Source organism: Natator depressus, chromosome 8 (assembly GCF_965152275.1).
Source record: "Natator depressus isolate rNatDep1 chromosome 8, rNatDep2.hap1, whole genome shotgun sequence".
NCBI classification, from domain to species: Eukaryota; Metazoa; Chordata; order Testudines; family Cheloniidae; genus Natator; species Natator depressus.
In genome coordinates this window covers 67,847,463-67,872,603 of record NC_134241.1, presented here as the reverse complement: position 1 = coordinate 67,872,603, position 25,141 = coordinate 67,847,463, and the positions used below count along the sequence as shown (strand labels likewise).

At 38.3% G+C, this 25,141-nt stretch overlaps 1 protein-coding gene across 2 annotated transcripts; it reads left to right on the top strand.

Annotated features, from left to right (window-relative positions):
* Positions 1-393: 393 nt before the first annotated feature.
* On the top strand, positions 394-21,563 carry RNPC3 (RNA binding region (RNP1, RRM) containing 3). Of its 2 annotated transcripts, XM_074961232.1 has the most exons (14): positions 394-603; positions 2,904-2,951; positions 5,715-5,833; positions 7,455-7,538; positions 8,313-8,424; positions 9,668-9,736; positions 11,288-11,436; positions 12,677-12,802; positions 15,318-15,454; positions 16,746-16,913; positions 17,174-17,268; positions 17,347-17,405; positions 18,211-18,343; positions 19,145-21,563. In XM_074961232.1, the coding sequence occupies exons 1-14, from the start codon at positions 409-411 to the stop codon at positions 19,202-19,204; spliced, it is 1,554 nt and encodes a 517-aa protein (XP_074817333.1). In that variant the 5' UTR covers positions 394-408; the 3' UTR covers positions 19,205-21,563. The 2 variants fall into 2 exon arrangements, with proteins under 2 accessions (XP_074817333.1, XP_074817334.1); XM_074961233.1 differs by lacking the exons at positions 17,347-17,405; positions 19,145-21,563.
* Positions 21,564-25,141: the final 3,578 nt, after the last annotated feature.

Here is a 25,141-nt window from a genome sequence, read left to right as displayed (position 1 = left end):
AAAGCTGCCCCAGAACAGCTCCGTGTGGACGCGTTCTGCAAGCGAAGTGACTTCGGACCCACGTGTACTGCGCAGCGCAGCACCGCGCCCGCAGGGGGAGTCAGCGAGCCAGCCACAGCCGCGATTCGCCAGGCTGGGGAACAGGGGAGCGAAGCCCCGGAACCCGTGCAGCCCCGCCCAGGCTCCGCTCCGTGCCCGCCTCCCAAGGCACCGCCCCCTCGTCAGCCGAGCGAGGGCAGCCTGGGCGCGCGCCGGAACAACCCGGAAGCGCAGAGACTCTCGGGAGGTTTGTACTCCCCGCCCCTCACCCCGGGCGTTCTCGCGAGGGTTGTAGCTGCCGTTCCCGGGTGTGGCGGCCGGGCTGGCACGGCCTTTCCGACCCCGGGTCCCACACCCCCGCCCCGCGGCATGGCGGCCCCTGGCGGCTCTGAGGAGGACAAGGCGGCGGCAGGGGGAGGGCCCCCGTGCGTGGGGCGGCGGCGGCGGAGCCGGACGCTGCTGGTGCGGCACCTGCCCGCCGACCTAACGGCCGCGGAGAAGGAGGATCTGCTGAGGCACTTCGGGGCCGCGTCCGTGCGGGTCCTGTCCGACCAGGGGCGGCTGGTAGGGAGCGGGAGCGGCCGGGCGGGCGGGGGGTTCCCGAGGGAGGGTGACCCCGTAGCGTCTGATACGGGCGGGGCAGGTTGTGAGGTTACCCCCAGCCCCTCCCCCTCCTCCAGCGCTCGGGCGGCGCCGTCTTTGCGAGAGGAGGCTCCACCTCTCCCGTCGTTCCCCTGAAGCCTCGGCCCCCGAGGGGGTGGGGAAGGGCCGTCTCCGGTCCGGGGAGAGGACAAGAGCCTCGGCATCCCCACCCCCGCAAGGGAGCCGGGGCGGGGTGCCTGACCCGCGGGGGGAACTGGCCCCTCCTTCCCCTTTCTTGGTGCCAGAGACGCGTTTGTTCTTGTCCGGCCGCCTCGGCGCCGCTCCGTAATAACTATGTTTGAGGCGGAACCTCCCGGCTCTTGGCAACTGTTTGCTGCAGAATTAGATCTGTATGGGGTTCGGCGGCGCTGGGGCTAGAGCCCCAGGTACCAGTCCCTGCATATGTAATTTGGACAGCGAGCAACAGCTCCCTTGGTAGAGCAGGGGTTTGGACCTGCGTCTCCCACAGTGCAGCGGAGCACCCTCCCTAATCGCCACTTTCCCTAGGTTATTCTCGGGCATCCTCCCACCTCTCCATCCTGGACCCAACTAAAGTTTTGTTGAAACTGTTACGTTCCCATAAAACTTCAAAACATGTTGAAAAATTCCCGACTGGCTCTCTCACAGAGCTTAGTTGATTTCAGTGGGCCTCCAGATAGATGCAGGGGTCTGTCCACATAGAGCTTATTTCAGGATCAAGCTTTTGTTGTGACAATGATAAATGGATGACAGAAGATTTGATTCAACCCTAAATAATACACCAAAATTATGCAATATGATTTCCATGCCCAATATTGTTATGAAAGCATTCTGAAAATAACCACATAATTTCAGTTTTTATTGATGTATAGTGGGGTTAGCCTTCAGGGTTATAGGAGTAAAAACAGAGATTCCAGTTTGGGGTTAAAAGTTGTCAAACCCCATTGAACCAGAAATCTGAGAATGGCCTTTATATTAAATAAAGGTATTTCAAACACTAACTTAATTTTTGTCACTACAAAATCCTATTGTAATGGTGCAAGTGGATGCTTCAGATCTCCCAGACATCCAAGATGTGTGGACTGTTGGTTAGAGGTGACAAAGCCAAATTGTTTTTAAAAAACTGCAAGATGATTTAAAAGCCTGAACTAGTGCACTTAATTTATGTTGGACAGTTCCACAATAGAGGGGCTCATTCCGGGATGTAGTAAATGCCCTATTATATACTTGGTCTGTCATCTTGAAATATAAATTTTCTTTATTATCTTCTGTTGGATCCTTAATGCTTTTTCACTATAACAGACTATAATGTTTAAACCTCAGTCTAAAATTCAATTACTGGAGCTACTTGGGAAAATAAAGTTAAGTCTGTGTTTTTAGTGTTTTCAGGATCTTTGTAAAAAGATGGAAAACAAATGCCAAAATAAACTATAATAAAATTTGGTTCCAGTATATACATATAAAATTATGCCAACTAATACAACTTTAGGCTGAAGTCTAAACTATTAATTAAATGATAGTTTGTTTCAGATTTGAAATCTGAGGCGGTACTTTGGAACAAGTGGCTTGTACTTAGGAAAAAGAGGTAAATCATCTATGCTAGAAAATAAGCAGAAAAATCTCCCAAATTTCAGAACATAGCATTAGGTGTGATGTTGCCTTTGTAACAGGAAAGTAGTGTTCGTAAGAATTACTTTGATGAAGATGTTCCACCACTTGGCACTGTTGACTTGGATTTTATTCACCAGAAAAGCCTATATCATAAAATATGTCTAATATACAATTATGATGACTTAGAGATGATATACTCATGTGAAAATCAGGGCTTGATAAACGTCCCCAGTATCTGCTTGGCCACAAACTAAGCATGCTTTAATTTTACATTGGCAAATCTTCACTTCTTCCCCACAACCCTCTACCTCTTTGCAGAGCTCCATTGCCTTCATGGACACAGAGCTGACTGTTTTCCTCCCTCTTGTTCCTTTTTGTGAGCCATGTACTCCCTGGTCATCCATCTCTTGTCCTAAACATACATTTAGTAGACTAAAAACGAGAAAACTTGAAACCTGCAAATAATTCATTAACTTTGACATTTTCATGTATAATTTAAAATCTAATTTAAATGTAATTTCTAGTGCTAAATCTTTGGGAAAAAACTGTAGTCCAAAAGTTTGTTTATATGTCTGAGATCTCTCATACTCTGATCTAAAAAAAACTATAACAAATAATTGTTTGTTTTCCAGAAACATACAGCTTTTGCTACTTTCCCCAATGAAAATTCAGCTGGAAAGGTTTGTATTGGGCTTTTCATTAAATATTTTAGCAAATGGTTTCCAGCTAACTTTTAACATTTCCTGGATCTCCCAAAATTGGGAGTTTGGGAAAAAGATGCAAAACAAATGCCAAAATAAAGTAAAGTAGAGTAAAACTTCTTTCAAGTATATGCATGCTATTCAGACTAAAACAAACACTGTTATATCACAGGTTTGGTTATAGCAAACATAAGTGTGTGTGCAACTACAACTGAACGTTTGCTAGAACGTCTGCTGAAGGACTTCACAGGTGGTGACGTGTGCACATTCAGGACTGCACCCTGAAAAAATCTTTGCCCTACTTTGATAAGAGCGGGGATGTTGCCATGTTGATAGGCACCTTGTAAACACGATAGAGAGGTAATAATAATGTTATATAGCACTTCTTGTTGGCAGATCTCATATTCCACCGAAAAGGAGGTAATATTCATTATGTCCATTTTACAGTTGGGCAAACTGAGGCACAGACGGGTGAAGTGGTTTGCTCAATGTCACCCAGCTGACCAGAGGAAGAGTTAGAGATAGAATCCAGCTCTTCTGAATCCAGTTTTAGGCCACGCTGCATACTATAATTTTCAAGAAAGTGATGTTGAATGTGTCATTTGAATAGTGACTTGGCTTCAAGTGGCTCTGCTGTTCTTTATTATCATGCCACAAATGTGACAAAAATGTTAGTTATCAACTCTAGTTGCTCACCAAAATACAGGCTCGCTGACTTGCCAGAGCTTCATAAATTCACAGTTCAAGAATCTTGGTTCTAGAGCATTGTTTTGTATGCAATGAGATTTGAACCATGCTATCTACAACCAGTACAATAAAATAGAGTATGTAGAGGCCTCCGTATTTTCCTGAGTTGATATGGTTAGAATCCTATAAGGTGAGTGAGTAGTTTACAATTATTAATATTCAACTTCTGCTGTTGTGTTGACTAGCTTGGTTAAAAGTTCCTCGGTCTTCCCTGGACAGTTTTTGATCCATGACAATACTTTCCCTCTCACCACATGACTATTTAGATTCTTTAGTAGCCTCTTGGGAAGAAATTTCTCAGCCTACGTCTACACTGCAACTTAAAGCCAGGATTAGTGGGACTTGAGTCCACTAAGCTGTGTTGGGTGCACTGTTCTTGAGTGTCTGCATTGTATTTTAACCCTAGGTTAAGACTTTTATAACCCAGGTTCAAACCTAGGACTCTGGCATCCACAGTGCAGGGCACATATCCCAGAGTCCCTAGTGTCCCCTCTCCCCCACAAAATATGGCTGCTCTAGCGCTCTAACCATGGTGCACTGTGGGAAAACTTTACTGCCTGCCCTGCACGCAACCAAGAAGCAGCTCGCTGTGCAAAAGGTTTGATTGGATTGCGCTCCATTGCAAACCGAGAAGGTTCTCTGATAGTGTGCCTGCAGATCAGTGATCAGAAGAAAATGGGTGAATGCTGATCTGAGCTGCTGCCATTTGCAAAGGGTGGGTGGCTTCCATTTTTAATAGAGTGGATTGTAGACAGTTGGGATAGAAAGGACTAAGGAAGTTGTCCCATGGAATTTTGGGATACTTTCATCTGACTCCTGGGACCCAAGTCAATGGGGCTGTATCTGCGCTGCAAAGCAATAGGGCTTGGGCCCTGGGTCTCTCCTTAAGTCGAGCTCGGACCCTCCACCCCGGTGGTGTCCTGGGACCCTGGGTCTGAGCCCTGGGCAGTGTTCCCTCTAATTTTTTACATCCATGTGCAGAATGAATTTTGTTATGTGCACCAATATGGAGGTGATGTGTGACACATAACAACATTCATGTGGTGGGGGTGGGGCCAAGGGGTTTGGAGTGGGAGGGGGCTCAGGTCTGGGGAAGAGGGTTGGCATGCAGTGGGGGGTGAGGGCTCTGGCTGGGGCTGCAGGCTCTGGGGTGGTGCCAGAAATGAGGGGTTCAGAGTGCAGGGGGGGCTCAGGGCTGGGCAGAGGGTTGGGATGCAGGGGGGTACAGGCTTGTGTTGCAGTGTAGACATACATACCCTCAAAGGCCTCTTGAAAGTTTACATACATTATGTCAACTGGTTTTGTTTCATTCACTGCTTTGTTGACATATTCAAAGACTTCTAATAATTGGTGAGAGCTGATTTACCTTTGCAGAAACTGTACTGGTTGGACCCTATCATATCATGATTTTTCCAGGTATTCTACCAGTCTATTTTTAATCATTGTTCTATTAATAAATATAGAATATTTAAGTTCTACATGGAGAGCAACAGATTAGCTGAATAGATTTTGGTTTAATAATTAAATTTTGCTTTCTTATTTGAAGGGTATATGAGTGTGTTACTAATATTGATACAGGGGTCATTTTACCTATACAATATCAACATTTTTCAAAAATAACTTGCTATAATCAAAGAGGCTTGATCTTTGTAAGCTAAAAATAAAACATGTAATCACTAAATCTTTGACTGTTGACAGCCTTGACTTAGCACTTCAGAAAATTAATACAAGTTAATGTCTTTCCCTTTCCAAAACCAACTTCCACCCAGGTTGGCAAGTGTTATGGTAGGCTTCTGCCTGTTCTATTATATATAATAGAAGTTTAGGTGAAAATCAGGTTATATAATAAAATGGCAAGGGGCAGTATGTTAGGAAGAAAAATTGAGCCTTGAAAAATGATGAAAATATTATTTTTATTGGAATGTATTTAAATATTTATATTTATTAACTTAACTGAATCTTCGTATTCTTTTTTGCTATTGTGGTTATTTTAAGGCATTGTCAAGACTACATCAGCTGAGACTTTTAGGCCACACTTTAGTTGTTGAATTTGCAAGGGAGCAAGACAATGTTCATGTTCTTAGCCAACCTTCACTCTCAGAGAAAAATAAAAGGTATGTATGTGCATAATAGCTTGTTTCCGTGTTTAGAGTTTTTTATAACTTTGACCATAACAGTAAGAAAAACCATTTTTAAAATGTGTTCACAATATCTTAATTGTCATTTATTTTCAGTCAAAAAATAAAACATGTCCATTTAAAAACATTAACATATTTGAATTCAGTTTCTACAGTAAGAACAATAATAGATCTCTAGACTGAGGGCCCAAATCCTGCCCACATTACTGACTTCAGGTCCAGTTGTGCCACCATTATATAGAATAGTACCCTAATCCAGCGTTTCCCAAATGGTTGGTCTTGACTCACCAGTTGCTCATGGAAAGATTGTAGATGGGTCACAGGTCTGGTGCAGAGGGCAATCCATGAAGGAGAGGGATGGTTGGAGAGTGAGCATGCCCTGCACTCACCCCACAGTGGTGGCTCCTGGGGATGGGCCAGCTTCCTGCTTTGGGCATTGTGACCTGGCATATAAGGTCACAGTACCACTCAGGAGTGGAAAGCTGGGCCCCTTCTCCACTTCACCCAGCGCTCCCATGGGTTGTTGGCGACAGAGGAAAAAGTTTAGGAACCACTGCCCTAATTGATGTGTAGTCCCACTGGTTTCCAATTGCAGAGTAAGTCTCCAGTCCTTCAGTGATCTCCACATGTGCTATCCACTGTTCCCACACAAGGCCCATATGTTAGGGATGGAATATCTTTCACTTCTCATAGCTCATGGGCTACAATTCTCTGTGGGACTGTAACAGAGCACATAGCAATGTGGGGAGGTTTTCTGAGCCCTTCTCCACTGTGAATCTGACTGTACTAGCCTCAGTCCTGTGAGGAACTCCTGCGCAAGTGCACAGTTCCCTTTCATGGAGCTCCTTGCAGGCTTGGGCCTTAGTGATTAATTCATATTATCAAATTACTTTTAAAATTTTCAGTACGATACAAAAATGTATGATTATTCTTCAAAATAGCCCCATTCATTCTAAATCTGTAAGTATATAACCAAGGAGTGTGATAGTTTGGGTCTCATAATCTTTTATATAATACTTCATTTCCAAAGACACATAAGGGGATCAAGTAAAAGAATGAAAGACTTAAAAATTCTAAATTTTTGATTTCAGGTCACAAGATATAATTTGGAATTTTTAAATCAGAATAGATCTGACTACCTGGTTGCCTGACTACTTACATTATACAATATATAAAAAGCTTTTGTCTGTCAAATTTGTGTTTACATAAAATTAAAATCAACCACAGAATAAAATAAACATTTGACTTGTACACACAAAAGAAGAGAAATTGAAATAAGGCTGAAATATTTCTCAAATCATAATGTTATACTTTGGTATTGTACAAACCTCCAAGCACTAGGTAATATGACATTGTTGCATTTAACCCTGAATTTATTTCTTTTTTTTTAAAGAGCTCAGGACAAGTCTTAAAGGTCTAGGTGCTATAATTACAGTACTAATTATACATTGTCTACAAAAGTTGTAAAGGCCAGTAGACTAACCCATTGTATTTTGAAATAAATTATGAATGTTACAAGAGAAACTCTTCTTCTAGGCATTGTGTATTACGTATTTCATGGAGTTTTGCCCAACTTTAATACTAATCTATTTTTCAGGCCAGAAGAACCAGTGGAAGAAGAGAGAGAACGGAAAGAGCCAAGCTGTCCTAAAATAGAGAATGGAATTGCTCCCAGCCATGGGTAAGTACTGATTCTTTGGCTGCTTAACTATTATATTCTTGGCATAGTATAGTTACTGAATTAGCCTCCTATCCGCTAAATACTTACTTAATGTTTTAATAATGTAAATATGTGCATATGGGTTAGTGGAGTTGGAGATTTAATATGGATGTTGAACCACACACAGCTTATTGGTGGGGGCGGAGGGGGGGCGTGCACTGTAATTGTTACAAACTGAGGAAAGAAAAGTCAAAGTTGTCTAGAGTTTGTTGTGGTTAGCATATTTTAACGTATAGGAATTGCTATACTGGATCTGACTCAAAGCCCAACTATCCTGTTTCAAATAGTGGCCAGCATCAGATGATTCAGAGGAAGGTGTTAAGAACCCTGCAGGAGACAGATGATGGAGTAATCTATTTCCCTCCTTTTGTTAGGTCTCATCCTAGTAGTCAGAGATCAGCTTAAGCCCTGAAACATGAGGCTTAATATCCCTTCCAGTGGGTTTTATTTGTTTTTGTTTTGTATCATTAAGTATGATAACTCTGGACAGGAGATAAGTTCTGAAATTCAAGGTTGAGTTTTGTGCTATACTCTTTTTTGGCTGAGATGTCTGCATTTTATGGAGTGCTGTATTCTATTAACCATAGGTGGCTCTGAGGATGTATTTTAAGAGGTATTTCGGAAGTTAAATATTTCTTTAATTTTACCTGTAGGGTTCAAGAAATGTAAGATTATTTGATGTTGCTGCTGGTTTATTGGTTTTTAAAATTTTCTCCAATGTTTATTTTTTCCCAGGCTAACCTTTCCTATAAACTCTTGCCTCAAATATCTATATCCACCGCCTTCAAGTACAATCCTAGCAAATATAGCAAATGCCTTAGCAAGCGTGCCTAAATTTTATGTACAGGTAAGTGAAGAAAGAGAAAAGTAAAGGAATACAAGTCAAACACCAATATTTTCCTTTTTTTTTTTTTAAAGTAACACATACTACAGTAGCTATTATCCTATAGAATACTGCTGTTACTTTAGTTCCTGTGGATAATTAAGACTTGATTTTCCAGTGCTATGAGTTAACATTTTACTATTAAATAAGTTGAGATAAATATAGAGAAGATTTAGTTGGCAAGAAGTGGATGTAATTTCACTAGCATTGAAGACACCACTGGATAATTTCTTTGTACTGTTTTTGACTCTGGTACCCAATACTGTAAATTGGCTCAGAGCAAACCCTTTGTGTTAATTGTACTTAGCCACTGTCAGGTGTCTGGCCTCCATTGCTAACTCATTAGCTACATTTTAATTTTAGTATTTATTTCTTCATAGTGGAATGTTAACTTCGTAAGGTAAGCTTCATATGGGGTTAGCTCTTCAGCTGGTGTAAATTGGCATGGCTCTGACTTCAGGGGAGCTACACCAGTATACACAAGTAGGGATCTCACCCAGGGTACTTAGCTAATTTACTGTACAAATGCTGATGGATTACAATATAAGTGTTAAGTACTTAAAACAAAAATAACAATAAGAGTAACTGTTTTTATTATAGTTGTACTGCATTTTAACGTATACTTCTATTTGAAAATAATTGCAAAAAGACACCCCCGTAGTGGAGTGGAAATTGAAGATTGCAAATAGCTTATATGCTAGAGCCTCAGAGTTACGAACACCAGAGTTACAAACTGACCAGTCAATCACACGCTTCATTTGGAACCGGAAGTACAGAATCAGACAGCTGCAGAGACCCAAAAAAAAAAAAAAGTAAATACAGTACAGTACGGTGTTAGATGTAAAATACTAAAAAAAAGGGAAAGCATCTTTTTTTCTTCTACATAGTAAAGTTTCAAAGCTGTATGAAGTCAATGTTTAGTTGTAAACGTTTGAAAGAACAACCATAAAGTTTTGTTCAGAGTTACAAACAACCTCCATTACCAAAGTGTTTGTAACTCTGAGTACTGTACTGATAAAAGTAACTCGTCTGTACTGATAACATTTCCGCATTTAACAAACATGGCTGTTGTAAAAGTCTGTATATTTTTACCTGTATGATTTACAATTGAGTAGAATACTAAAAAGTCATATTAAAGAGTTAGAAAGTACTGTGCCAAAGAACTAGTTTGTTTATAAAGAGAATTGTTACTTAATTTTTATTTCAGGTGCTGCACCTTATGAATAAAATGAATCTACCCCCACCGTTTGGACCAGTTACTGCTCGACCACCCATGGTAAGAAATTTTGTATATTACATTTAATATGTGTGCCTTGTCCTAGGAGGTTCATCGGTTTTTGCTGTTGATAAGACACTTGTGCACCTGTTGGATGTGTTGGCATGGGCTCCAAACAGGTGTATGTCTATTTTCTGTTGCAAGGAAAATTGAATTTTCCAACAGTATGAGATGAAAACCAGTGTGTTGTGACCTTTTGGTAATATCTTCAGAATATTTCAAAAATAATGGAGGGCATTAAAATGGAGATTATGGTAGTGCAAACAATATCTTGTAACAGTTATAGGAAACATGAAAATCAATTGAATATCACATGGTTAGTCTATTGCATGAAATGTTCTTTGATCTATGCATTTGTAGAGAGTTCTTATGAGATTCTGACTGCTGATGTGAAAACCGCATAATCACTCACTTTGGCTCTAGGATTTAATGGGGGTGTTATGAAGGGAAAAAGCGAGGAAGGACCTGAATCTGTGGCCCCAGTTCTCCACTCTGTCTGGATACAGGGAGCTAGCACCCTGTCTCCAGCAGATTTTGGAGCTGCGGAGGGCTTACTGTAAGTTATGCCATTGGCAGGATCAGGCATAAGGAAGCTCAGGTCCAATACATCCCACAGCTTGCCCTGGCACACCAGCACCTTCTGCTTTTTCAGGGATTGGGAGGGTAGTTTCTTCAGGAGGTTACATGATGCACAGTAAATTTAGCAGACCAGTGAATTTTCCCTGATATTTTTGAAACTATCCTTTGCATCTTATAGGACAGGATAAAATACTAGGAATGTTATGATCAGGTAAAGATTAGTAACAGTTCAAAAGACTCAGTCTCTCAGTAGAAGCTGCTCAGCACTTTAATGTTTTCATTTTCATTGACTTCAGCACTTTGTGCAACTGTCCCCACGTTTGTTCATCCAAGTGGTTGTAAGCTTTACAGTAAAGTGCATTGGGAATCCTATCAGATTGAGGTTATTTTGGCAGGAAACTGCTCATAATATTCCTACAGTAATTTCATCTCTGTAATGGATAACTAATCCTTCCTACACCTGTAGGTAAGTATTATCCCTATTTTACAGAGGGAAGGAGCTTATGGCTTGTTCAGAGTCACAAAGGAGATTCAGCATAATAGCTAAGATTAGAATTTGAGAGCATCTGGCTTCCGATCATATGCTCAGACTATGCTCCTTTCTAGTCTGCAAAACTAAGAATGGAAAAGCAAAACTTCTGGAGAAGCTAGCTGTTTTTCCTTCCTTAGTTTCTGAAGTGCTCTAATTCATCTTTTCTTTCCCTCACCCTTCACTCCCAATTTTAATTTGAAGAATTAAGTATTTTGTTACTATTTTTGAGTTTGAATTGTTTGATGTAAAATCCTTATGAAACTGAATTTGTCAAGAGTGGGTGGGTAGATCTCAATAAACATCTTGTTTTGAAAAGCTTCCTTTACCATCTGCCAGTTTATCACATTTGAGGCTTCTTATTTATGCAGAAGAAATTAAAACATACATTTTTTCCAAAATGAGTGTTTAAAGACTTCGATTTTATGTCTTTCATTGATTAGTATGAAGAATATTTATCAGCGCCTGTGCCGCCGCCACCTATCCCACCACTGCCTCCAGAGGAGCCTCCTTTGCCTGAAGAAGAGGAAGATCAGGAATCTAGCAGAGAAGAATCTGAATATGAAAGTGCTGATGAGGAAGAAAAGGAGAGGTTTGTAATTATAATCAGTAACCAATCATGCTTGGGGGTGGGGGGGAATGCTGTTCTTGTAGGTCTCAATCCAGCCAAAATCAGCCTCTGTGCCTCCTGGCCCACAGAAGCTCCAATTTTGTGACTTGAATAGCCCCAGCTATTCTAATATGTAGTTGGCCTTTCCAGACATAAATTTTAAAGAAGCTGCAGTTCTTAATATTCTCCCTAAGGCTGACAATACTCCTCTGAAAGTCAGTCAGGGCAAGGATGTGCCATGTGGCTCAAAAATTAACATGACTAGTTTCCGTATACTTGTACTCTCCCACCTCTTCTAAAATTTCTATTTATTAGGGTGGATCTCTTATCTGTTAGATGAGATTTTCTGTCTTTCCCCTATGCTCTGAAATTGATATCAGCTTTCTACCCACCTGCATGCTGAGTGTTCAGTCCCATATGTGGGGGAATTAACAGAGCTCTATGCTGAATATGATGCAGGAGGTGCAAAGCTTGTTTGCATGTGTTCTCCTCTCATTAAGTAGCTGTGCCACTTGCTTTTGATTTTGGATTGGCTCTTTTATTTTATGACATTTGTGGAAAGCTGACTTTCTCTAGCCTTCCACCCCACTATTATCCTGCATTGAAGCCGGTGTCAAGGGCTTGCCTTACTTACAAGGCCAGACATTGATTGTGTATTATATGCATTATGCCGTGTATTATATGCATTATGCCATGTATTATGTGGGATTAGGCCTTTAGGGCAGTCTTTAAAAATATTTCCCATTGCTAATCTGTTGCCTCCAATTTAAAAGTATCTAAAATTCCTTGAAAGATTGAAGAATTTAACTAAACTTAATTAGAACAAATACTTTAAACATAGCTTTGAGTAAAGATTTCCTTTTATGAGTCATAATATAGTAATGAAACTTCTGTTTCTTGTAAGTTTACCTTTTTTTACTTTGGTGAACGATTTAGGCAGTTTTTATACACTCTTTCCTCATGTCTGAGTACTACTCTAATTTTAATAATCCACGTTCTCATCAATCTAAATGTTCTACAGTAATATTATTTACTGTATATAAGTAATGTGTAGCTGCATTCTGCTAGTATATCACAAATGTTTTGTGGGATATAATAGAACAGTTCAACACATTTGAGTTTCAGAAGTTCTGGTCAGAAATAAGAGGCTACATTTCTAAAATGGCATCTCTAGATTAAAAACTAAACTGTTTTGGATGTCTTTATTGTGTTTCCAATTTAGAATGACTAAATTGATGGAATTAGCCACTATTCAGCCTAAAAGACCAATATCTACAAAGCAGCGTAGTGTGAGAAAAAAGCAAAAGATAAAAGACTTGCTGAATGCTCCCACATCTGCTCCCCACAGGTATTGTATTATTATTTGTATTTCTGCAGTGCTCATCGTGTATTGAGTGTAAGGAGTAATCACAACAAAGTGCCTGGCTCAGGATTTTTTATTTTTCTACCTCAGAACCTTTAATACAGAGGGTCTTACTTCAAGATGAAGTGCTGTAGGTGATCCCTTCCAATTGTTACTAAAACTTCCCTGAACAGATGACACTTGTATCGTGCTCTGAAATCTCCAAGACTTGAGCTTTGCCTGATCTCAAGCCAGTTCTACAGATGTGGACCCTTTATTGAGACTGTTGTTCTGGCCCCTACCATATCTGTTTTTCTATCAATTTGTTTTATATCAAGTTTGATATAGACCTGAACAGAACCCCAGGTTGCTCCTCTGCCCATTCTGGCTAAAGGCTGGAACATGGATCTGAATAGGCTTAGGCCATCTCTAGTAGAAATATGAAAATACAGAAAATAATAATTTTGTTTAAATGCTTTGGCATCTCCAATTTTATTCCACTGTGTCCCTAAGAAACAGAAGTATTATTTTGATCTCCTGACAATCAACTGTTTTAAAAATGTGTTTATACAAGTATATTCACTTTGCCCTGCACACGTGAAGAAAACTAAATGGCACATTTTTATACTGAGTTAGAATAGCAGAGGACACTTGTTAATATTTTTGCTTTGTGACTCGTTTAAATAATATGACATTTCTGCTTTTGCAGAGCTCTAATAGAAAACTGAAGGAAAGAAAAAAATCACTTAATTTTCTTGGCTTGTTTGAGGAAAAACTAGTCTAGACTTATTTTTGTCCTGGTGATTTAAGAAATTGGTCGTTAAAGATGAGTTGCAAAATATTTTTTCAAAAATTGTGCTGTGCCCTTTTCTGCTGCTTTAAGATAAAAGCCTGGATGTTTTGGAGGGGTGGATTGCAGGGATTATTGTGGTTTAAAATATTTTTTTCTACTTAAACAGTATCAACTAAATTGGTCTAACACCTTCTAAAATTCTAATTCAGATAAGGCAAGTTGTACTTTAGTATGTGCCAAAATAGTGCAATTAATGCCTAGGGGAGAGCCTAAGCTTTAACTTGACAGATAGCTAAAGTACAGCTTGCCCTTTCTTTACTAGAATTGTACATGTCGTTAGTTAAAGTGAATTAGCTAACATGATCTGACATCACACCTTTAAATCCTGGTTTAGAAATAGCCCTGGAAACATCAGGGGTGTCAAGTCTGCTCTTCCGTAGTATTGCTGAAGGGTCCTTGCGGAATCTGAGAGCACAATTAACATGCGCTCATGCACTCTAATTGAAAGGATATTGGTGCTGAATATTTAACAAAGATGTCTTTTACACAAAATGTTAACTAGTCATTGAAGCCAAATAACAATTTTATACAGTCTGCTTCTCTAATCATTTGCTTAACTTTCATTCTTAGTTCTTGTTATGTCATTATATCATTTATTCTCCACTCATGAGAGAATCTTCCAGCCAAGAGAGGACCTGTTTTCTAATATAAAAGGTTCATAGGCTTTAAGGCTAGAAGGGACCACCATTATCATGTAGTCTGATCTCCTGCACATTGCAGGCCACAGAACCTCACCCATCAACTCCTGTAAAAGGCCCATAATCTCTGACTGAGTTACTGAAGTCCTCAAATCTTGATATCAAGACTTTGAGTTACAGAGAATCCACCATTTACTCTAGATCAAATCAGCTAGTGCATCCAGTGCTGCGGAGGAAAGCAAGCTCCCCTCTCTTCCCCCTGGGTATCTGCCAATTTGACTTGGGGAAAAATTGCTTCCCGACCCCAAATATGGTGATCTGTTAAACCCTGAGGATGTGGTGACACCCAACAGCTGAACACCTGGGAAAGAATTCTCTGTAATAACTCAGAGCCTCACCATCTAGAGTCCCATTTCCAGCAGTCATGGATGGGCTATATGTCATTGTTGGCAACTTTATCATAGCATCCCCTCTGTAAACTTATGCTACAATTTAGGTTTCCACCCCTCCTTCCCCCGCTTCTCTCTTTGGAAGACTGTTCCAGAACTTCACTCCTGTCATGGTTAGAAGCATTCATCTAGTTTTGAGCCTAAGATTGAAGCTAAGCTTTTTTTAAAAAAACTAATATTTTTTCAATCCTCCTTTATATAGAGACACAAAACAAGCCTAATTTATTTTTCTTGGCATTCAGTCTTTAAGAAAGTGCATTTGGTGGTGCCTCATATTATTCCATTTAATATTTCTCTTAACACAATTTTCTTTTGTATGCGAGTCTACCTGTAGTGTAAGGTTATCTCTGGTCTTTGTTTTTGCTGTTTGGCAACTAAACATGTCTTATCACTGATGAACTACATGTAACCCACAAAAAGTTGTCTAAAGTTTAAAGTTGCTTTGGAAACAGAAAACTACTGTGCTAACGGTAAACAGCATGAAATATAGTTGGAAAAGATGCATATATTTTGTTTGACCATGCCTGTTCCATTGACCATTTAAACTTCAAGTGAAATTGACATATTGTTGTTTTAAACAGTAATCTGCACCCTACACTATCACCTTCGGATGTGTTTGAGCAGCCACAATCTGTAGGTCATAAAAAAATTAAGTTCCAAATTTCTGCAGACATTCCGGACGTTCTTCAGAAAAGCTTAGAGAGAGACCAAAACAATGGTAAGAATGCTTATCCTTAAATTCTTCTCTTAAATAATTTGAAATATTTAAAGATGCAAAGAACAGGCAAGATGACAACATAACATGTGAGTTGAATATTTTTATGTTCTGTGACTTGGAGAAAGACGGCTCTGTAAATAGTGCTGGTTTATTTTTATATTTATTTAATGTGAGTTTTCTTTTAAGGAATTCAACCCTAAGGCCTGGTCTGCTCTTAAATTTTGGGTCGACATAGCTACAATGCTCAGAGGTGAAGAGCTGTGCTGACCTAACACCTTGTGTAAACTACCATCTCTTGGGGACACGGTGTTCCTACAGCGATGGAAAAACCTCTTCCATCGGTGTGGCTGCATCTATGCTATGGCATTATGGTGGCATAGCTACAGTGCCATAGCAATGCCACTCTGCTCACCATAGTGTAGCATGTCATTCAGTCACTAAACCTGCTGTCTTAAATTTCACTTTTTTCAGGAATTGTCTTTTACAAGACTCTCTGTTCAGTTTCAATTCAGAAGGCAGGATGGGGGTGGGATTTTAAGGCTCTAAGATTGCCTCATCAACACAAGATGTTTTAGTATCCTTGTCTTTTTGAAGCAAATTATGTTTTAATTTTTTTAACCATCTTACAAATTATGTTGAAGACTTCACATGGGGTAAAGAGGCATTTCAAGACACTTGGTGTGTGCTTCAGCTTCTTTTTCAGATCTTTGAAGAGAGCAGCCTTCCTGTAGTTGTCAGTTTCTGTAATGCCCCAATGTGCACTTTGCTCATATTGCCCCACTGTCTTTATAGTGCTGGGGCATAAAGATTTCTTATAGCTTTATTACCCAATATTATGAAGTTCCTGTAGATATTCTTATGGAATATAAAATGAGAATTTAAAAAACCTTATAAAACAGCGTAATAATAATAAGAGGGAAGAATGGGTCTTGCTGAAAGGTGTTTTCTCCACTAAAAAGAAAAAAAAGGAGTACTTGTGGCACCTTAGAGACTAACCAGTTTATTTGAGCATGAGTTTATCTTCTCCACTAAAGTAAATGCTGGAGCATTAAATGAAGCAGACATCTTCTGTCAAAGTAGGAATTAGGACACATTGTTCTTCATGCATCTGAAAAAGACAAATAATCATTATGTATGTACTAAAATGCCTTTCTATCTTGACTTATATTCAGAACTTAACCCCTCTAAAACTTCAGGATTTTCTGGCTTGCAGTCCATCCCTTTCCCCCTTCTTTTGGAATGTGAATCAGCTCTTACAAACATCGAGTACAATATTGTATTCAACTTTCAGACCTTTATGCAACTGCAGAAGAAATAACTAATGCAGGATTTGGAAAGATCTTCCCAGCTCCTAGCTGTAATGATAAAGAGGACACAGAAGATGATGATGAAGATAATGAAATACCATCAGAATTTGTTTCTAGAAGGGAACTGGAAAAAGGCAGACTTTCTAGAGGAGGTATTTTCTTTAGATTAGATTCTATTTTAACTATTATATACAAATCAATAATTTAAAAATATTGATATTTTGTTTAAAATATTAAGTTACATTACTGTTATATAGTCTATAATTTACTATTTATATTGTAAGATATTTGGTTTTGTTACAATGTATAATTTTTTTTTAAATGAGGTTTTAAAAAGCTGTGAGATGAAGATTTATTAAGTCAGATAACATGCATATTGATTATTTTTCCCCGTCTTTCTGTCTTGGTCAAGAAATGGAAAAACTTTCCATTTTCAAAAACTATGAGCCAGGTGATCCAAACTGCAGGATTTATGTGAAGAATTTGTCAAAACAAGTTCAAGAAAAGGTGAGTAAGGATTTATGAAAATGTCTTGCTGTTTTTCTTCGTTTGCTGTCTTTCCTTACACACCCATTTTAATTTCAGGATCTCAAGTTTATTTTTGGAAGATATGTTGACTTTCAATCAGAAACTGAACGAATTATGTAAGTTATTTCAATTCTTGGTAAAATTAAACTGTACACTAACTTTTACAGCAATAGTGAAAACTACAGTTGAAGTTGCAGTCATTTTGAGCCCCCTTTGTCTGCTTCTAATTTTGGGCGGAGAAAATCATTTTGGCCTGAAAATTTTAATTGTTAGGGGAGAGTAGAAATTTTTTGTTTGCAGTTAGCAAGTGGTGGAAACGTGTGTTTTGGGGTTTTTTTAAAGTTACAGTTCAGTACAAAATGCCCAGCTTAAGTATTTTATCTGGAAGTGGTGTACCTATTAACAGAATATTTTTTTACACCTACCGCATAACAGTGGGGAAGGACTGGATAGGTTTTTTTTACTGCAACATTTATAATATAGTCAGTATGCGCACAACTCCCACCTAGTGAGTGGAGTGGTACATCTGGGTCTAAAGACCCTGTTCTGTGCCTTTTAGAACACAGACCCGAATTCCAGTTTCTGGTGTCGCTGGATTGGCCAGAGTGTACAGCATTGTAATGATTGAAGTCCTAGGTGCTTGTTCATCTGTTAAATGTTTGGTTGTATATGCGGTATTTGTTGTAGTAGTACAGCAACTTGCTGTCCTGCCTTCTAATGGTGATTTTTGACAAATTGCTAGTATATTTTTCCAGACAAACTTATCAGTGTCTCATGACATAACCCTGTCTGTACCAGAATGTAGGCATCGCTGCCACTTCTATTCGCTCCTCAACTTTCAGCATGTGACGTTTTATGCCGATTGTAAATTGTGGTGGTGATGAGGTAAACCTTTCATTCCTTTCCCAATTTTATTTCTAGGTTTGATATACGTTTGATGAAAGAAGGTCGCATGAAAGGACAGGCTTTTATTGGCCTCCCTAATGAAAAATCAGCTACCAAAGCCTTAAAAGAAGTAAATGGATATGTTTTGTTTGAAAAGCCCATGGTGGTTGTATCCTTTTCTGAACATTTTCATTTTAGTGCCTTTTAAATTTAGGTCAGTTACTGAAATTCTTGTTTCCTGTCTTATAAACTCACTGTATTTCATAAATAACTATAGAAAAGAATAGATATTTCTTATTAAAATTACATGTAATTCACATTTGCTTCAGTGATAATTTAAAACTTTACAGGTTAGACTTTCATTCTGAGACAAAGTAAATGTGTATGAATAACTGTAAGATTTAAAATAAAATCACCACTTATGTCTTTGTCCTGCAAGCACTTATGCATGTGCTACCTCATTCACATAAGTAGCCCCACTGACTAAAGTTATGCAAGTGTGTAAGTGTTGGTTTGCAGAATAAGGGGCATTATTGTGGAAGATTCTGACTCACTCTCAAACTCTTTACAAATCAACAAGCTGTTCCTTTCCAAAGTTTTTATATTCAGGTTAAAAAAAAAAAAATAGTGATGTAACAAGTTTAAATTCAGAGGTGGTTTTTTTAGTTAATATATGCCAATTAAATCATGGATCACACAGCAAATAATCCACTTTTTAACTGCAGATAAGTGTTGTGGTGGTGAAGTAGTTCCATTTGATTTGAAGAAAGGGTAAGTGTAGCTTCATGTGACTGGAGTAAGAGGTAAAGTTGGATTGAGTACATACATATTACGTATACGTTCAAAACATTCATTCTCCAAAGTTTTATTTACCTTCTAGTGAATTAGTATTCCTCTACTCATTGATTCTGGCTTCCTGCTAACAATTATCACTTATACTTTGGACTTGTAGTCCTTAACAAAACCTTAGCAATTTGCACGATCTGCTAGACCAAAACAGGATTCCAAAGAAGAGAAAAGAAAAAGATAGAACAATGCTAAAGGTAAGTAGATTTAGTGAGAAAGGAAAGAGAACATTCAGACTGATTTAAAAAAAAAAAGGTCAATTATTTGAGCACATAGTGGGGGTGGGGGAGAATTCCACAAAGGAAATCTATCAGGAAGCCAGTATGCAAGGAGGCTGTCAGTTCTGACTTATGTTAACATTTCACTTCTCCCTTTTAGAATCATAGAGCCTATATCCCAGTCCTCAAGTTGTAGTACTGATGTGTGTTGACATTCAGTCCTCAAACCACCAGCAAGGGTGGGATGGGGGGGAGTTTTGAAGAAACTTGGCCATTGACCCTGCAGTTAACTTTAAGGGATTGTGGTACATAGGAGAGCGTAGGATGCTGCCAGTCTAACACCTCAGGATCGTGCTCCAGAAGCAATTACCGCTTCATTGCTATAACCCCATAAATAGTACTTTAGTTTCCTTGCTGGCATCTCCCAAGGAGTCTTTGCTTTGGTCACCCTATGTTTAATCAGTGGGATCTGTGCATCATTGCAGGTCCCTTTTAAGACTTGTTTGTCTAGGAAATAGCATGGTGTTAGAAAATGTTTTAGCTAATGTGATGTTAAACAAGATTTGCCCTTTCTATGGACATGGACAGTTGTGATTAAAAATGTGTTTGCTGATTCTGGTTATCCCTAGGATCTCTGTCCACACTGCCAACAAAAGCATATTTAGAATCATGTTAGTTTGAAAAGATGTTCCTATTTCCTAGTATAGATGAGGTCTTAATTTGAGTGTATCTGAGAAAATATCTCCAAAAAGTGAAAATATCTCCAGAAAGTTCTTATGTTTAAATTTGTTGTCTATTGATGATTGTTAGTTGAAATGAAATTAGCTTCAATGTTGCTGTTTCTGATGGAAAAATAACAGCGTGTTTTCTTAAAATTGTTTTGAGATGCTCAGCACTGCTGTCACTAATGAAGTAATTATTAAAATAGACATTTTATTGTAGATGTCTTGTGTCCGCTGGAGGCCATGCTATCTAACCTATATATTGCCTTCAACGGTATTTCTGATGTTTTTGAATTGTTGATAAGACACCCTCTGAAATTTCTGGCTTGTGCAATATTGAGATGGTGTGTAGTCTACTTTTGAATAAGCTTTGGTTCCATTTGGCAAAGTTAGCTGTTTGATTTTATCAAATTAAAAACACATGCTGTTCACAGGTATTTTCTTACATGGGTTGAAAAGAAACAAAGAAATAAAACTTGGTTAAATTATTCTAAAAGGGATAAAGGCACAAATAAGCTTTGTTTTGAGATCTGTTCCCTATTGTTTCTTTATTGAATTATTCCATTGTTTTAAGGTTATTTTATTTAGTGTGACAAGTGCAGAAAAAAAAAGATAATGGGTGTTGGCAACCATTAATTTTAAACACTGAAAAAAAAATGTACTATAATTGAATTCTAGTCTTCCCAATTTATTCCTTGTGTGTGTGTAAAAAAAAAAAAAAAAAAAAAAAGTCATTAGTCCAGTTTCTGACTGCACTAACTACAAGTTTCAATTGGCATTCAGATTATATAAACAGAAAAGACTAGACCATGGTTTGATCGCTAATCATGTTTTTAACGGTCAATTCAGAGTTAGTACTTTGGAGTCAGCTGTCATACTTGCATGAGCTTTATTTACAATGTAAAAGGATTAGATTTGATGTTAGCACATTAAAAGTCTAATAAACTGTGTTAAAATCAAAACACCTGCATTTAAATCCAGCCTTTTGTATCTAAGTATCATGGAATACATAACACTGTTGTGTGTACAAGTGGCCACTACAGAACTCGGGCAAAGTGGCACAGTGGAGGGCTGAGTTTCATTAACTTTGAATTGTTTTGCTTCTGCTAAAGAATAACAAACATGAACCCTAATTTTATTTGAATATATTTTCTTCTGTCGTTGCCAAGAGCCAAAATGACTTGAGGTACACTAGCTTTTGATGCAAAATAGTGGTTTCTATGGTATGAAATCTGGAGATTCAGGTTTATAAGTACATTTTGTAAATCAAGTAAAATAAAAATACTGTAAAATGTGAATTGTATACACAGCAAATGTAAATTGATACACCCATACTATTTAAGTGCCACTTTATATGGCACTTTATTAGTGTCAGATTATTTTATTAAATTGTAAAAATAGCTAAATTTATTGGACAGTAGTTATTCTAAGTATTACTACTTTCTGCTTTATGAAGATACTGTAATGCACATGCCTTCCCAGAAGATGAAAAATATACAGTTTTGACTTTTCATTGACTGGAATTCCCCTTTCCCATCACTAACTAATGTTTTCATGAACAGTTGGGTGCACAGTTCTGATATAAATAAAATGCCAGCTATATGAGAGAGCATGGAAGAAGCTAATGTTGCAAAGGTTACTGGCTCCAGTGAGAGAGGTAGCCTAAAAGACTGCATTGGATGGAAGCATGATTTAAAAAAGAAAAAAAAAAAAAGCTGATGGAAAAACAGAACCTTATGTAAAATGCAGACCACTGAATGAATGGGTCAGTAAATGCTGACATTTTCCTAATAGTTCCTCGATTTGTAAAGAGCCTCACTTGCTTATGGGAGTGGAGCTCTCACTAATTTGCAGATAAGGGATCAAAACAGCTATATTTTATTGAACAATCTTGTAATAGGTAGTAAAAAAGTTGTGTAAATGCAATACTGAGAATCAAGTAAAATTAAACCACATTCTGCTGTTCTTCTTTAGAAACATTCCTGCGTAAATACTGCAGTAATACTGTCATGCAGAGTGTATCCTTTCTTGTTGTATCCTTTTTTGTGCAATGTTTTCCATAGCACTCAAATACCTCAAAGTTCTCTTTTAGTGTAGGTGCGGGGAGGAATTTACTCTTTTTTTACAATTTTGTAAATCTCTGTTAAAATAAGTAAGATACTTAAAAAATTATAAAGGGAACTTTTTCAGGGAGAAAGTTAGTGAATCAGGTCACTTATTTACTTAAAGCGACACCATGAACGTTTCTAGTCTCAAAATGTGACCTTTCCTCCCTGTTCCTTCTCTAAATTCATAAATTCTTTATTTTATGGGCCAGATCCTGAATTGATGTAAATTGGCCTTGTTCCATTGACTTCAGTGGAGCTATGCTGACTTATATCAGCTGAGGAGCTGGCCCTAGATGTTCCTTTTTAAAAAATAGCAACACCACACTGTGTTAGAATGTTTCAGTTTTGATGGGGTGGTTATAAGCAGAAAACAATCCTTGACGTTGTCTTTTTAAGTAATACATTCATTTAATGACAGTTTGTGTCCCAGTTTATGGGACGCAACCTGTACTTAGTTTCTCTTATAACTTTTTCCTTTTTTTAGAATAGAGAACAGAAAATCTAGCAATGTCTCATAATGAAGTAATGAAGACTGAAGCTAAACTTTATTCATTGCTACCTTTGTTTCCCACTTTCTGGTAGTGTTTTGTGGCAACTAATCTATAATTTTCTTGGGGGTTTTGTATTACAGCATTCTGAGATTAACCTTACTTTTTTTAAATGTAATATAAACTAATACATGCTGTATGTAGTAAGCCAAATTTAGCTGGCTCAGACATGATTCACTAATTTTCTGTATCTTACGATCTTTCAACTTTCCAGTTAAGCTTCTGACAACTGAACACAGTAATTTTTCCAGTCATTTATACTTTTAACATGCCTTTATAATGTTCCAGGTTCCTTTTGTGTTCCATCTTTCAAATGTTACCAAGCCATGGGAAGAAGCAATGTGATCAACAGGACTATTGAACAGTGCGTAGTAGCATTTCAAATGTTTTTAAAACAAGACTTAATTTTCTTCATTCTTAAAGGTTCCAAATGCTTTTAAACACATTGTAGCCTATCAGACAGATATATGAAAAATGTATATTAGTCGGCTTGTTAAATCTCTAATAAATTATTCCTTTTCCCTTCACTTTGTGTTATGCCTGCTCTTTTTTTTTTTTGAGATGAGGTGTTTACCTCTTACAGAAACACAATACTGAATTATTTTACATCTTTATGCCTCAGAGCTTTAATGTCAGAAGACACATTCATAGGTGCCAGGGTGAATGATGTTTTCTTCCTGCCTTGAGGATATTGATGTGCTCTCTGAAAATAAAAATGGGCATAAGAATAAGTTTTAGTGAATCAGGAATTCTTGTTTTGCCTTGGAAACAGTACTGAACTAATGCCCTAGTATTGTATTGGGGGCACAGTACCATCAGAGATTTTTTCATTCAAATGAACGTGAGTTGCTTCTGGTCATTCATTCTTGGATCAAGAATTACGCTGGTATGACCAATGTCAACAAGGAAGGGACCTTTATCTACAAACACACATGAATAGTATCTAGTCCAAAGAGGCCCCAGTCCTGATTGAGGCCTCTGGACATTACCATAAGATAAATACCAAACAATAATTTTAAACACTGCTAAGCCAAGGGAACAATGTAGGCTAGCATTCTTACTCTATTGTTGAAGCAGCAGTGCTATAAATCAATGCTTTAGGCCAGTGGTTCTCAAACTTTTTTTTTTTTGTGTGGACCACTTGAAAATCGTTGAGGGTCTCAGCGAACCACTTCATGATCTTTCCAAATGTTGTTTGTACCGATAGCTAACTATTGTAAAGCACTTTGGATAAAAGCACTATATTAAAAAAAAAACCCTTAATAATTAACGTTTTTTTATTCTATGAATAAAAGCACACAACTCATATTTTAATATCAGTATTCTTACCTTTCTAATGCGATGGATGTGCCCTCTCTCCCCCACAGCGCTGTAGCCACAGAGCTGAGGCTGGGAAAGAGGACCGTCTCTCCCCGGCAGCCGCAGCCCTGGAGCTGGGGAAAGTCTCCTCTTTCTCTGGCCGCTGCAGCCCTGCACATTCCAAATTTCCCCCAACGCCACCACCTCATTTTACATGGCTACCACTACCTTCTCCAGGGTCGAGGCACCTAATTAGTGGAACCAGGCCTGCACGGCTACACTAATTAGGTGCATGGCCCTTCATTCTCTTGTATGTGCCTCCCAGGCACGCACCTTAGAGGGGACTGTCTGTGGACCACCTGAATGGAGCTCATGGACCACTGTTTGAGAACTTCTGCTTTAGGCTATCTGAAAGTATGAGACACTAATTTTCAGAACTGTAGCGAAGCCAAGCAGTTTTATATATTCTAAAATCATGTGGGAAAGACTATGTAACTGTGCTTAATTGGCAGTGAAATACAAATATTTTGAGGAGCAATAAACCTTACCATCAAATCCAGAGCTAGTACTTTGTAAGGCAGGTGGAAGGGGGATATAGACCTCTCTTGTCCCCTCTCCAGTAGCAACAGGGGAAAGAAAGATCACTCTTAGTACTTATTCATTACTATATAAGTAAACCTATGCAATATATCTACATTCTTTCTTCAGTGAAACCTGGCTTTATCATCATTTAAAATACTTTCATATGAGTTCTTGAATTTAAGAAACCCTACTTGTTATATTCTTTAATGCCGACATTATAGAGATGTGTATGTGGGGAGGTTAAGATGACTTGCATTAAAACTTTTAACATGGCGTTAACACCTTAAACAGCACACCAGCCAAATAATCATAATAGTGTTCTTTATTTTGAGTACAGCTTATGGAGATGGAACACTAGCACAAGCTGTGAACAGATATTTTAGAAAACTAACCTGTTGACACGAAAGAGCAGGGAGCTTTGATTTTTTTATAGTCTATCAAATAATTGTCTTTAGTATAACTAAGATGACTAAAACTAAGACACACCCTCATGATGCTAAAAGGTGTTTTTTCCCGCTCACTAGCGTAAATAAAAAAGCTAGTTCTTGTATGTTGGTTTATGTCTGAAGTTTAGCAAACAAAATAATTTAATTGAAGTTGGTTAGTTATACTGTCGAGTTAAAGCCACATCACAAGTTAAGTTA